At 49.4% G+C, this 15470-nt stretch overlaps 1 protein-coding gene across 15 annotated transcripts in view; it reads right to left on the bottom strand.

Moving 5' to 3' along the window:
- UIMC1 (ubiquitin interaction motif containing 1) overlaps positions 1-15437 on the bottom strand; it is a 39404-nt gene extending 23967 nt beyond the window's left edge. For 8 of the 15 annotated variants that reach the window (XR_008468914.1, XM_054217786.1, XM_054217785.1 and 5 more), the window contains exons 1-3: positions 15290-15402; positions 10840-10997; positions 3700-3790 (exon numbers count right to left, since the gene is read on the bottom strand). Coding sequence is in view for 9 of the 15 variants with exons in the window: in XM_054217786.1 (XP_054073761.1) it covers positions 3700-3790; positions 10840-10989 (241 nt within the window). In the remaining 6 variants the exon portion in view is untranslated. Of the gene's footprint in view, positions 1-3699; positions 3791-4996; positions 5111-5973; positions 6097-10839; positions 10998-15289 lie in introns of those variants that run through there. The other 7 variants (XM_054217783.1, XM_054217784.1, XM_054217787.1 and 4 more) reach the window with 7 other exon arrangements.
- Positions 15438-15470: the final 33 nt, after the last annotated feature.

The following is a 15470-nucleotide window of genomic DNA, read 5'->3' as shown; positions in this document are numbered from 1 at the left end:
TTGGTTGGTTTTTTTTTTTAATTTCTTTAAAAATTAAAAGAGAGGTTGAAGCGAAGGCAGACTGCAGTGCACTCAGGGCTCGTGGGGATCTTTTGTCCTTGGACAAAGTCACTCTATGATGTTACAGCCAGGAGGGATCAGGGGAAAAAAAAAAATGCATCCTTTAATGGAAAGCACACGACAACCCAGTGTATGAAGAAGGCTCCTGTCCCCAAAACCAACGGTAATACACGGCATTTCCACTCAGTGTGTGCTGATTTGTGTCCCTGCCCACACCATCACAGCAATCAGGCCACATCCTTCAAACTCTGACATGTGCAAGAAAACCGGCGCGTGTGATCAGCGCCCCGCAACACAAGACTTTTCACGTGCTTGAATTAAAACAGGGGCCTGAGTGTTCACCAGTTCAGGCTATCAACATCCATGAAGCTTAATAAAAAGAAACATTTTTTGGCGAGTTACTACTGTACATTTTGTTTTCTTCTCCCTCCCTGGCACAGCAATCTCCCCTCTGGGGACGGGGAATGTGCCAGACAAATGCTGCCTCTGGCAATGAAACCAGCGACAAACAAAATGCACTTAGTGCACGTTCCAGTTGAGTAGGTGCTCCAGAGACGAGACGGGGAAATCTCGAGTTTAAATCCACCTGGCATTACGGCAGGGAGAGCAAAGAGCAGCTCTGCTCGTGCCTTCCAGGAGACCTGACCTGCTTTAAGCTGCGCGTTCTGGAGCTGACGGTATTTTGTGTGCTCCACGTCTGATCATTTCTAAGCACCGTGCGTTTTACTAAAGTTGATGTTGATTGCACCGGTCATAATTTATGATGATTAGAAATCCAGAGTGCTGCATTAGTCCCCAGCCGGTGTGTGCAAACAGACCCCAGGGAGCGAGCAGGGAGCGTGCAGCGGAGGCGAGCCGTGTTCCCCAGAGCTTGCCGGCGGGACAGGGGCTCCCACAGCCCTTGGGAGGAATGGAATGACCCCTCTCCCTCTGGACGGACACGCTCCGGTACCCTCGCTCACACACATTGCACACCATCGCACACATTCCCGCTGCCGTCACCTCCAGCTGGGAATTCTGCGTCTCTCGCTCCAAAATCCACTCGCCACACGTCCATCCCAACGCAGCAGGAAATCCCAGCGACTCTCCGGGGACCGGGGCATCCAAGAAACCCACAGATGGGAAGGAGGGGTCAGGGAGAAACTGTTTTTAAGACATTGCAGCCCTAAACAAATTAAACCATTTCAGAGCCTTTTTAAATGCTAATACGGCAATTTGCTAAGCGATTTATGTTCCATTTTGACATCTGCAAAGTGAATTAGATGCAAAACCTCACTAGTTGTAGTTCTAACACTTACTAATAAGAGATTTACTCAAAAATAATGGAAATGCGGGATCTCAGTATTTCCACATATCCAAAGTGCAATTACAGTAAAAACATTCAAATGCGCTTTAAAGCACCGACTTCCTCCGGAAAAAGAGAGAGAGACTTCTTTAGATTTTGTATTTCCATTTATCCTGTCAGGATGAAACGTCACAGATATATTTTAGTTATGGCTTTAGGTTAAAATGAATAAAACCACAACAAAGCAAAAATGGGAGGATACGCTTTATAACCAGAGCCTGCAAATATCTGAAATTTTCCAGTTTTGAGGAGAAAGAACTTGCTCTACCCAGAAGCACCGAAATCTTTACAAAAGACCAATTTGCCTCGCAATTCAAAGAATTTATTTAAAGACACTGCGAAAAATAATTACTACTTCAAATCTTAATTTGCCTAAAAGCAAACACCAAAAGTCTAATTATAGCTTCCCATAAATGAGAGAACAGACCCACCATCACACGTGCTTAAACAAGCGACGACTCTCCGACCGAGCGGCGCCGGGCACCCCCAACCTCCTGCGCTTCGAGGAGGCACACTAAAAAACAGGCAGCTTTTGCCCCAGGAAGAGAAAAAATAACTATTCTCAAGGATTTCAATATCTACAAACGCAGAGAAACTCCATTATACAAGAGCTAGAGAGCTGGCCCTTTCCCCTCCAGATTTTCTGGAGCACACCGAACACCTTCCGCACAGCACCAGCTCCCGAAACCCGGCGCACTCAACGATGCAACGAGGACATCCAACTTCAGCAACTCCCTGTTCCTACCACCGTATGTTTGGTCACATTTTCACAGCACCTCCAAGGGGGGTTGCAGCTTTTATTTGGTGTTTTGTTTCTTTTGGGAGAAAAAGAATTAAAAAAGGAAAAAAAAAAAAAGAACTCTTCCCACATCTCTGACTTTGCTATCTTAGTTGTTTGACACAGGACACGCACAGTGGGTTTCGGCTCCCACAAAGAGCCAGGCTGTTTCATGCTATGGCCTTAGGCCTCTATTAAAAACAATTTAATTCACACAAGCCCTCTGAGGACTGACAAGCCCAACTGCTGCTGCTTGCGGAGCCCCGGCGTGCTCCATTTTGTTCAGTGATTGCTTTGGGTTTTGCAGGAGACAACATTTCTCCCATTTTAAAATGTTCCGAATTTAACACGCTGGACGGCCTTACGGAGCGCAAGAACGCGAGCGCGGATCCGCTGGGGCTGGGCAATGGTCCACCCGCCCGGCCGCCCAACAAGCGGTGCCGTACGGGGAGTACGGGCGAGACTGGCCGTGCCCAGTGGTCCCTTCGGCTCCTGCATCCCCAGCACTGAGAAATGCCGTGTGCAAAATACGAGTGGGAACATGCCAGCCTGCTCCCTTTAGCATCTCTTTATAGACCTATTGTCCATGAATGCATTTAACCCCTTATTAAAGCTGCCAGTACTGACCTCTCCACAACCTCCTGTGAAAAAAAACTTCCAGGAGTTCACCACACGCGGTGTGCAGCATTACTTTCCTTCACCCATTTGAAACCTGTCTGTCTCCTGCTATTTCCACCGACTGCACCCTGGCTGTAGGAGCTGGTAAACAGCTCTGTGTTCAGCTGAGACACTGCCTTCCTGATGTGAACTTTGATCCCACCTTCCCCTCCTAACGGAGCAGCCCCGGGCTTTCCAGCCGCTCCTCAAAAGGCAGCTGTTCCCTTCCCTCCACAGCTTGGGCTGCCCTTCTCCAGATGTCCCCTAACTCCAGCTCGTCCTTGAGACGCAGAGAGCCGTACTGCACACAGCGCTGTTGATGTGGGTGCACCAACGCTTTATATAACAGCAAAATGACGTAAAACAAATCTCTTGTTCTTAACACCCTTCCTTATGATGCCCAATGTTGCTGGCTTCTCCGGCTGCCCCCGCGCTACAAGCCGATGATTTCAGAGAACTGTCAGCTGCAACTCAGATCCTTCCTGAGCTGCGAGTGCCGGGTCAGAGCATCATGACATTTCAAGGGAAAGACGGGAGCAGAGGGGCCCGAGCAGGAAAGCAGTCTGTGACTGACAGTGCTTTCAGATCGGCTTCAACCAATTTTGAAATCCGGTGAGGTACCAACGCCCTCACACACTTATTTTGGAAGTGCACCAGTCTGCGCACACGCTGCCCAGGGAGCAAACAAGCGACAGTCGCCTATTCAGAAAGGCAAATTTTACCCCTGAGAAGGGTCTTCTCCGAGAGCTGCGCATCCCCAGACGCATCGCAGCCTTCCTGCAAGGGAAGTAATCTCTAATGCAAACACAGAAGCTGCTCAGCACCAGTCTGCTTCCCCAGCCCCGCACTCGAGACCTACGTGCAATTTTTCTTTTAGCAGCAAACTTCGTTCTATCCAGCTGCTGTTTTGTTCTCTTCTTTTGCAATCCACTCTCTTCCTTCGACTCCTGCTGTAATGGAAAAAAATATGGTGAGTGCACACAATATGTAAGAAATACTACCAGCCCCCTCCCCCCCACCACTCAGACACAAACACCGGTTCAAGAACAAGCCTCTATTTGTGTGAAATTTGAATTTCAAACATAATTCAAACACATTCTGTAACTATTAAAAGCTGTGTGATAAGCATAACGAGCAAAAAGAGTTACAGACTGACATAAACAGAGAAGTAGGAGAGACAATAGACTTCATGCCAGTCACCACCATGCACTGCACCTGCTGCCCATGATTTTAGAGAGAATTCGTTTGGCCTTGCTAAAACATTGGTATTTGTAAGCACTCAAAACAGAAAAACAAAACCTTTTTATAAACGAACATCGCACACCTGTAAGCCAGGACTGTTTTCCTGCCACACAGCTTCTAGCGCCCTGCCCAGACAATTTGATGTGGCTAAAACTAGAATCCTAGCCGTTTTTGGGGACCCACGCTAATGCACCCTGCGGGCAGGAGAGGCAGCTGTATTTACTCCTGGTGCTGTTCTCTCATTGTATTGCCACAAGCGTTTCTTTTTTGAAGCTTTAATATTGCAGAAATTTGTTGTCCCGAGGCCTCCCGAAATTAATACCCACACGAACAACCTAAGCGCTTGCTGCTTTAAGCGCACGGACTGCAACAAGAATGGTCACGGGCTTAATTGGCACACATTTATGCAAGTTGCTGTCCTAACGGCTTAAGCGAGGGCGTACACATTACCGAAGGCTGGCACTGGACCCCTTCCAATTTGTCTCTCTAAATCAGGTAGGATTAGAATCAAACCCGCTGTTTCAGGCAGAGACCCATGCCTGGCCAGGAAGGGGGTTCACGCGGCTCCGTCCGCAGCTCCGGTCGTTTTTGCCGTCCATGAGACTCGCGGCAAAGTGGCCACACGCTTGTGCCTCATACCACCTCCTGTGCCAGGAGGGTGGCTTCAAGGGGGGGGCAAGTGGCTTGGGCTACTCTAATGCCAATGGCTACACTGCTTATTTTCAAGCGTAATCAATTTCTGCTGTCCGTCGCCCGTGTTTCTGAACCTGGTAAGTCCTTTGGGCTGCACCTCTATGCTGAGTTTTGTTCAAGGCATCTCCAGCTTTAGTGTTATCTGTAGATTTTATTAACGTATATACACCACTTGCTGCCTCTTACAGATCATTAATGAGGATGTTAAAACACACACAGACCTAATATTGATCCTCGTGACCTCAGCTTTACATCTCCCCCAAATGAGCCTCTCTTCTGTTCATCACCAGCTTTTGCTGACAGTCTTTTAGCAGGATTTCAATCCAGGAATGTTACTATATAGACCAAATTGAATTATTTATCCAACTAAGATTTTGCAAGACATACTATGAAGTGGTTTCCCGAAACCCTAATACATTACAGCTTTTACATGTCCTAATACCTATGCCATTCCTCACTTCCACTGATTTAAGAATCAGCTCACAACACGGCAGCAATCACGCTCAGCAAGTCCCCACACACACTCATGCTCGCACCTAAGGGTTTTTTTTTTCCTTTGACCGATTCCTGCTCTTCCCCACCCAGCCTGGTTTTGGTACCCTGTTTCTAAGATCTGCCCCCGTGTCTCCAAAAGGCCGCCTCACAGCCAGACTCGCTCTTGCTAGAAGATGGATGCTGTCTGTTTCTGAGCCTGCCTAGCTCACGGTCAGCAGGTGAAATCCTCTCTCTTCCAGGGCCCTGGCATGTCGCCCTTCTCCAGTTTTCCATAAGCCACAGGTTCTCCGAATTGCCCTGCCTTGGTCGGCAGCGGCAGCCCCACGGTGACCTTGCGGGCAGCTCACACCTAAGGGAGCGGGGAATGGTTTGTGGGATCGTATCAGGATCACACTGGGATTATATGCTGGATGAGGTTAAACAACAGCTCTCCCGCTCTCCCCCAAAGCCCTGCCTAACAGCGCTAAACCTACTCCAGCTTAAGACGGGGGCAATTTAATCCTAGCAGGCTCTGTAAATCCCCAGATCTTCTCTCTAGGCATCAATCTTCCCCTCATCACTCTTGCACTTGCCGGAAGGTCAACCCTGACACTCTCATCTGCAGCTCTCTTCCAGGGCACCGATGTGATTTATGAGCACACCAAACTTTCCACGGCTGCCAGGATCTGCTCTGTGCAGAGAGACACGCGTTTTGAGTACGCACCACAGGACAAAACGGGGCTCAAACACCTCCGGGGCTTGGAGGGGAATGGCACGTCTGGTGCCAGGCGAGCCGACGGGTTTCACCGCGCAGACGGGTATGTGCCTCAGTTCCCCGTGCTGGGTCCTGAAAAATCTCGACATTTACAACAGTGTCAGGAGCAAAATTATTGCAGGACACGTGTTGTGCGAACCTCATACATTCGAGAAAGATGTTTAAATTGCTTAGCAGCGTTCTACCGAACAGCCACGGTACAGCGAACCGCTGAAGCAAATCCAATTAATCCTGATGGGCCAAAATATACACACACATCTCAATTCCAAGAATTCTTAAATCTTCTTTATTTTTAAACCCAGAAAATAAAACATACCTTTTAATTAGGATTTATGGCTGTTTGTACCTCTGCTGGGAGAGAGCCCCGCAGGCCCCCGAGTGCTCTGCATAAATGCAAGGAAGGATGGTAGAAACAGAAGGGGCCAAGAAAATTCAGAGAAGACAACAGGGCTTGCTCCTTCTGACCCAACCTTTTAGTGCTCATCTGTCTACAAGGATAATAGGAACTCAGGGGGCCACTCAACCAACTGCCTTTCTAATAAGATCACTAGTCCAAAAATAATTTTAATCAATTAAAATATTCCCAAACTGCAGCCAATACTCTTAGTTACAAGGTCATCTCCAACACACAACTTCCAGGGGAAACTAATTATTACAGCGGAGGCGAGGTGGGAACTGCGCACCTCTGCTCAGTGCCAGCCTGGAGAGCGTCTCTCCTCCTTTGCCGTCAATTTAAAGCGTAAAGGCCAGAAGGAATCCACATTCTCTTCCTGTGTGTCAGGCTCTGCAGTTTAATTTATGATGCTCTCTTATGAGCAATTTCACTGTCAGCATTGTACACAGATCAAGAAACAGACAGGTTTCCAAAGTTCCCTGCACATTTAGTGGAAGGCAGCTGCTATTCTTCTTCCTTGTTTTTCTAACCTGCTTGGTTTCACCAGACAGCAGGAAATCAAATTCTCATTTTAAAAATGCTTTTGCACATACTTAAGAGAACCTGACTCTGCCAGCAGAAAGAGATACAGCTCTACTCGCTTCTAAAAGCCCGTAAATGGAAGCCAGTAGCCAGCCTCCCACATCCTGCTCCCTCGAATCCACATCATAAACCACAGAAATCAGCTTCCACTGACTCCGGGAAGGAAAGGCTACAGAAGAACGTCTCCACAGCTAACAGTGCAGACTGCAAAGTCAAAAGGTCTGGGCGATTTTACTGCTCAACAGCAGTTGGGACCATCCAACAATAGGGCACAGCCAAACACTACACGTCCTGCATGGGAAATATGGAGATGAAAACCAGACTAATTTATTTTTAAAAGCCAATTAGATGTTGGAAGTGCCATGTTTGGCTCTAGCCAAGGCTGCTGCTGAAATTAATATCACACCCTACTTTATTAGTCTCTGACTTGAGTTCAGAATCTGTTTCAGCTCTGCTCTGTCTTTCAGCTCATTAGAACAAACCTGCTGGAAGTGGAGACTTGAACAAGGAGACACAACGGGGCTCGTGCCAGACGCGTAGTTCCTGATGCACGGGAGGGAGGCCTCTGTAGAAAAAAGGGCTTTTACCAGGCTGTGAGGAGCCTGGATTCAGACCAATCTGATTTCCAAGGAGTGAGCGCAGCAGAGCCTTCTCAAGAGCACTCTCGCACTGCGTTCTCCTCTGGGAACTGGAGGCACCGGCTCCCTCGGTACCACAGCAGAGCCCGTGGGGACAGTGGGGTGCTGCAGCGATACTCCCACGTGGCTCTGCTTCGCTCGGATGGTCAGCGGTGCAAGGCGGGCGCTGCCATCCTAGCTGTGACGCTTCCAGCACCGTCTTCAACACAGCAAGATGTCCCTCGGGCCATGCCTGGTCCCAAGATGAGTGCCCACTGCCACAGCTGATGGAGAACAGGACAGGGCGGTGGCCTGGTGTTCCAGCCGATGCTCAAACAGATCTCCCTCTTTCTACCAAAACCAAATCAAGACGCACTGCTATTTACCCAGACTGTGAGTATTTCCAAACACAGGAAGACTCAGGCAGAGGGATGTTCCACACCAAAGGGAAGACAGGCCGTGGATGCCATGCAGAGATAGGCGGCACCATCACCCTGGAGTCTTGTCATGTTCCCCAAGGGCTGGCAGAGCCGATGGATCTGGCAGAAGGAGCCTGTGAGGCTTCATGCAAACTCTGCAAGTGGAGGCAGGTACTCTCCAAGCTCCCAAAGGATCTACCGAGTTAAAACAGACCTTTCCGAAAGGTTCCACGGCAGATGCGCAGCATGTCGGGATCAACTGCACTGAAGGCTACAGATCAGTACAATCTACCAGCACAACTACTGGGCCTCTGGCCGTGCTCAATGCTCGGGCTCGGCCAGGCCTCCTGCTGGGTGACAACCACCTTTCAGACACGGCTTCAGAAAACCCTGGGGGTCAAAGAGTCTCCATCAACAGCCCAGTTGAAGCAGGAGGCTCATGAGACAGACCAGGAGTTGCTGTCCTTGGAAAGAGCCTTCTTGGGCACTATTTGAAATACTGTGTATTTGTGAATGACCACCCATGTTCTGGCACGGGCAACCAGTTCCCCGCGGGATTTAACAGTCAGGGGAGACAGGAACCACTCTGCTCATTCGTCATGACTGCGTTTCAGAGATATCATCTGCACAGAGAAGGTCACCTCCTCTTGTTTCCACAAAGCCAGAGGGACTGTTCTTATTTTGTCTGACCCTTCCCAAAAAAAGGGAAGCATTCCCCGAATCCAGGATTATATATATAGCCGCGATCAGAAAGCCCGACGTCCAGAAAACTTCCTTCTGATGCAGCTCTGCAGATGCCACAGCATAGACATGAGCAAAAGAAAGAAAACTTGGCAAAATAACATGGATGAGCTTGATAATCCAGCATGACTGAAAAATTCCTGGGAGAGGCAGTCTGCCAAAGATCATCAAAAGTGAGAAGCTGGAGGCTTTCCAGGTGCAGCTGCTACAAGATCTGCTGGTCTGGAAGCAGAACTAGGGACTTGTTCTATAGATACCTGCCAAGAGACTGCCAAGGAAGAAAGCCATCGAATCAATGATGCCCAAATTGTCCTTGTAGCTTTTGATTCATAAGGAACCATGTCCTAACAGATGCAAGATTAATTGAGAATGTATTGTTCTCTAAAATTGCTATTGATCTGAGCTCCCCACACCTCTTCTTGAACACATAACAAGGTCTTACTAGAGCAAGAACAACAGTTACAAGGTTCGAAATTGAAATTCAACTTGATGTACGCTGAAGAGCTGAGACAGCTACAGAAGCCAGACAGTTATTTTTTTGAGATCCCAAGTAAATCACATTTTTGGGTTTGATTTTGCAGAAAACAACACGACAAGAGACTGTGGCACTGGATCTGGAAGCTGATGACTCACAGAAAGAAAGCGACTGAACTGAATAAATCCACTCATTCAACTGACTGAACTGTTGTCACTTAAACAGAACCTAATTGGCTCTTTAACGGCCTCTCTGAGCATATCCTTTTCTGTAATATGACCGATTATGCCATCAGAATTTATTGTTTATAGACAAACTTACAGAACAGTCAGGGAGCCTAACCTTTTTATAGATGTGTTTTAAGAGACGTTTGTTTCCTCTTTTTCAGATACGTGCACATTGAGATGAATAATTGCAGACAATAACAGGTCCTGATCTTTTATGTACTGCAGCAGCTCTTATAGCTGCTGATTTCTTTTTTCCTTATAGGTTTCACAATAAAGGCCAGTGATGCAGCAGACATCTGAAGTTAACTTAGCATATTGCAGAGCTAAGGGTTTAACCCCACTGAACTATTACTGCCATATGTTCCATTTCTTTCAGGGAATTTCCCAATGGGAAAGAACTCAGACAATGTGAAGAAAAAACATCCAATATCATTTGCCCTACAGCTTTTTACTGTTTATTTCTAGTGCTTTTCCCCTCCTCACATGATAATCGCCTTATTGTAGAGGAGCACGCTGCAGATGTGGGAGCGAAAGGGACTTGATTTAAGATCTACAGCTTGAGAGCAAACTGAAATGCTTTTGAAAATGGTGGAATTACAAAAAGCAGCTTAGGATCCCCAATCACCAGCAAGACAGAGCAAAGCTTTAAGAGTCATACATAAAAGAATGATTCTAATGATTTCCTCTCGTGTACCTCAAGTCGAGGACAGATTCTCAGGGCTCAGGGTTTCCTCCACACGGGAGTTCCTGCACTCATCCCAACACCAGCGTAACAGACACAGACGTTTCAATCTTTTAGGGTAAGGCTGATGTTTGTAAGATGACGCTAGGGATGACGGATCTGAGCCTTTGTGTCTTAGCCAGGCACACCCACACCACAGGTCACCTTTACCCCCTATGGAAGTGGGTTAAAAACTCCGGCTTCTGTAATTCAGGATCAGTTTACCAGACACCAGCTGTGTCTGAGCTACTCGCAAGCCTGTGTTCCGAATCATTTTCTTATCTATTTGCACATAATACAGAATCATGTTTCTATGGTTTAGCTGGAAATCAATCAAATAAAAATTATGAAAAAAAGATTTGTAAAGGGATTGAGGAAAGGTTACTTTTAAATTACGTTTCAAATTCAGTTCTGAGAGGATTTGGTTATCAAATCCCAGACTCATAACTCACCCTCACGAAGCACACCATTCATTTCCTAGTCAAATAGGATTTGATTCATCTCATATGTAAGAAAAGGAAAAGCACAATACCCTCTGCGCAAAGCCTGACCCCGGCACAGACAGCATGGACACTGGGGCGCTCTCCTGCAGCAGCAGGGCCCAGCACAGGCTCTGGACACCACAAGCTGATCACTGACCTCTCCATCGCTGTCAGATATAACAATAAACGCGTCCACAAAACTGCGCTTCTTCTTGCCGTTGCCTGGGTTCCTCTTCTCTTCCTCCTCTTCCTCCCCATCCTGACCTCGAGATTCCAGGCCCTCTGTGGGCTTCTTCTTCCTCGGCATCCTTCACTCTGAAACAGAGGGAAAGATTAAAAGCCATTTGTTTCCTTCTGATTTAAATTTCCCCTAACAGCCATCCTTTTTTTTTTTTTTTTTTTTTTTGCTATTTTTAAGCAAAGTACCCCAGGCATTAGAACCTTATTACAAAGCGTGGTGGATTTAGCATTACTAGGAGCCACACGTGCTAGTCACCAGTCATCCAGTTAAGAACACTTTATTATAGCTGACTGCTAAAAAGGGGGATGGCAACACAGACCAAAGTCACTCTGAATGCCCTTGCTCCAAAGCAACAAGGCTTTCCTCTTAGCTTCTCCTGTCAAAGCTCCTCAGCAAACCGCTCCAAAGCGTCACTTCACAGCAGGTCTCCCACCCTCCAACACAACCCCAAACTTCCCCTCCTCAGCCCCACACCTTCACCATCCTGGTGCAGAACAGACCAGACCGTGGCAGCAGATCAAGCTGAAACTTGCATGCCAGAACAAGAAGCCACCACCACACAGCCATTTGCCAGCTTTTATATTCAACAAAACAAGAGGGAAAGGCACGTTCCTCAAAGGATGCCGTTTTGCTCTCAGACAGCAGCTCAGAGGAAGGCTGCACCAGCACTACAAAAATGGAAAACGCGGGCAATGGCAGTAGGCAGGCTGGAAACAAGACAACAGGTTTATCTCACAGCCTGGATTTCTCAATGAGCATCAGCCTCCGGAAGTCCTCTGCGCGGACATGCCCGAACCATTCGTATCAAAGAAGGCACTTGACAAGTAGGGAGGAACCTGCTGGGCGTTATTAGTGCAAACCTGAGTGCTCTATGAACAGCACAATTGAGGGCAGGTGCCCACACAATGCAAGCTAGTACTTCAGCATCTCCTTTCCTTGCCAGCCCATAGACTGTTGGAGAGAGATGCACAGCAAGCGTTAGCTGCTTTGATTAAAAAGGACTCAGACGAGAGGATCAGGAAGAGATCTCAGTGAAGGAGAGCAGCGGGATGGCACACAGAGTTAAACCACCCTTTCCTCTCTACGTTTGCTGTTCGGCAAATAACTTGTCAACAACATTCGGCGCTTCCTGAACTGTGATCTAAAAGAGCCTTACAAAGCAGGCTGAGCACAGTCAGCTCTGTTTAAGTTAGATTTAAACATGTGCAGCACGGTTAAGCAACAAGCCCCTCGTTACACCCCAGAGAACGGCAGAGCTGGAAATGCAAGTCAAGTTGGCTGGTTCCCAGACCAGTGTCCTTCCACGGGATCATTCTGCCTTCCTTCAAGATCACTGAAATAGCTCAAGTGTGCTGCTTAGATCTAAAATAAGAGTAAGAGAAGATGCAACAAAGACCCTACATTACCCAAAATAGAGCCAAACCCTCCTCTGTAACACCACAAAATTGCAAACAGCCGCTGTGCATAGAAATACTAATAAGGACGAAGTTCAAAATCCCCATCAGCGCTAAGGACAGCAGCGCACTGCTCCATCTACAGTCCGAGGCAGCAAGGTGAGGCTGAGAGAGGAATACACGCGTTCCCTCCTTACTACCTGCAGCCTTCAAAAGCTCCCTTAGCCTCTCTGTCTCCCTTCCTCTGCAAATACAGGCACACACACGCCTGGAGACAAAAGACGATTATCCTGGTGAGTCACGATTTGCACTGAAGGTTTGCTGAGCCCTCTGAAGACAGAATATTGTACGAATGGCACGCACAGATCCAGGAGCGACTGCAGCTACCGCTGCAGTCCACAAATGTTTGTCTGTTTAGGAAGGGGAAACAAAAAACAAGCGCTGCTTTTGGGAAAGCACTGGCTCTTGCAAAACAAAGCTGTTCTGCTCCAGCTGAGCTGAACTCAGCTCTTGTTGGAATATCCTCATTATACTTTCTCCATTTTTTTTATCTTTTGCCCTAAACAGCCTCTGCCTCTGCCCCGAGAGATGAACCAAGCCTTACACCCAGCTGCTGAGAACCACCCCACAAAGGGAGTCCGTTGAGGAACTCGCCCTTATCGGAAGAGAAACACTCACAGGCAGGCGTTTTGGCATGGCGATGTGGAGGAGCACCGGAGAGGCCCGCGTATCCAGTACGTGAGCCTATGCAGGGTCACTCTGGTTTTGGAGGAACAGCCTATACACCTTTTTACCACCAAAACAAAAGCAAACAGCAACAAGCAACTGCCATGCCTTTTTTTTTTTTTTTTTTTTTAAAAATCCACGCTGGTATCACCAGCTCTCCTCTGACTCTGCGATACATCTTCTGCCTGATGCACTGTGCTAAATAAGAGATCACTGAGAAATATCAGCTGGAGTTATGATGAGTCACCTACCTCCAACATTTAAAGGAACGGGGAAAAAAAAAAAAAAAAGATGTAAGAGATGTAACCACACAACTCCCACAACGCTTCTGAAAATGAAGGGACTTGTGGCAAAGAGAGTCTCTGTAAATGTAACTAAGGGAACAAGACAAGTAAGAGATAACTCGTAGCTGTGCTAGTCTGAGGCTATGAGTAGGAGAGAGCAGTAATAGCTTTTATTAGACAAGCTGATATATCTGAGGGAAGAAAACAAGCATCAGAGCGCACCCCCCCTTTCAGGTAGGGAAGTTAAGCACAGAAGCCGTATTTTGCTTCTAGCAGTCTTGGAAAGGACAGTTGCTAGTGCCCAAGGTGATGATACCTGCTTTCAGGCTCAGCGAAAAAGGCCAAAGACTGAATTATCTAAAACCACCTTTGCAGTTTGGCTCATGGACTCGTTTTCCAGTTACGCATTTGTTTTTTTTTTTTTTCAACTCTGAATTTAAGAGAATTTCTTCGTAAATGCTCTGACAGCAAAGGTGACCTCCTGACAAGGGACCCGCACACGCCACGCTTCTCCAGTCACATTTTTAGGGATATCCTTGAAGATCCCCAACTTGTGATTATTTGTCATTTTCCCTCTCATCTATCATTTTGATGAATCAGAAAGCAATTACCGACAGAATAATTCTAAATCTTGACACTGCAGCTACAGACCTGCCAAGCTGTGACAGCTTGAAAAATGCTTGAAAATGAAGCCAAAAATGAATGACTCTCATCCCCGGATGAGTTTCTGAGCCGTTTGAGACACAGGCTGTCACTTTGTAAACAACTCCCCCCCATCTCAGGAAGAAGAGGCACGACGCTCCCCGGCAGCAGAGCGAAGCATCTCCGTGTTCACGCCGGTCAAGCACCACACGCCTCCTTGGAAATATCATCCCTGGACCCTCGGCTTGACCCAGCACGCAGAGCCCAGCTGATGCTCTGCGACCAGCAAGACACAAGGGCTCCCAGCGCCGCAGGGGGAGAGGAATTATTTACAGGATTTATCCATTTATAGAGCTGGCTCTCCACGAGGAGGGACACAGGGACCGCAGAGGCCAAGCATGGCCAAGCACTGTGCACCTGCAAATGCCGCTGAGCTCGGCGGGAGATGCTGAGCACTCAGAGGCCACTAGCCCAGCCCAAGCGAGTCCTGCACGAAGCACCTCTCCCTCCTCCAAGGACAGGCCCTGAAGGGGGGAGAACAACCCTCTCCCCATTGCCAGCACCCATCCGAGGTCCTCCCGTCCCCTTCCCAACCCGCTGCTCTGGGGCTCTGCAGGGAGACTGGGCTGAGCTGAGCAGGACAGGGTCAGGGTTATTCAAAGAGCATCACCCTGGGGAGGCAACATGGGGGGTCCCAGGCAGGATGGGGAGATGAACTCGGGAAGGAAGGTGGCCGCCATCGGTGGGGTGAATCAAGGGGAGCATGCTGGGGCCACGCCAGTGGAGAGGGATGGAACCAGCCCTAACAGGGACAAGAAGAGGGGCAGGAGCTGGCCCTAGGGCCTGGTCAGGGTGGATGGATGCCTCAGTGGATGGGGCCGGGGCAGGGCTCCGGCGGGTCCGGTTTGAGGTGCCCTCCCCGGGAACGGCCCCGGGAGAGGAGTCCCGCCAGGGTGTCCCAGGGGAAGGGGCCCGGCCCCGGGGAACCAGTACCGGGGTCCTCTCCAGGGCAAGGGACTGGGGCACAGCCCTTGAGAGGAGCGATACCGGGGCGTCCGCCCGCCCCCAGGGGTCAGGGCTGGCCCCGGGGCGGGGGGGGGGGGGCCGGGCCCCGGACCACCAGCGGCGAGGGCCGGTGGGCATGCCGGGGAGGTCAGCCCTGGAGCTGCCCGAGGGTCAGTCCCGGGAGGAAGAGACAGCCCCGGGCGGGGAGAAGTCGCCGCCCGGCCCCGGGAGCCCCGCGGCGGATGGGCCCCGGGCGGGCCCCTGGGCAGTGGGCCCGGCGCGGTGCGGCAGGCCCCACGGGGTACAGGTACTCACCGGGCCCGGGCCTCCCGCGGGCCGGCGCCCCGCCCCCGCCGGGCCGGCCCCGTTGCGCGGCCCTGGGCGGCGGCGCCGCTGCCTCCCCGCCGCGCCAGCCCCGGTCGGCGGGTCTCTCACCCGCGCTCAAGTTGGCGGCGGAGGCCTCATTGCCCTCAGCCAAGATGGCGGCGGCGGCTTC

The sequence above is a fragment of the Rissa tridactyla genome, chromosome 11 (assembly GCF_028500815.1).
Source record: "Rissa tridactyla isolate bRisTri1 chromosome 11, bRisTri1.patW.cur.20221130, whole genome shotgun sequence".
NCBI lineage: Eukaryota > Metazoa > Chordata > Aves > Charadriiformes > Laridae > Rissa > Rissa tridactyla.
The sequence above is the reverse complement of the archived record's forward strand: the minus strand, read 5'-3'. Positions and strand labels throughout refer to the sequence as shown.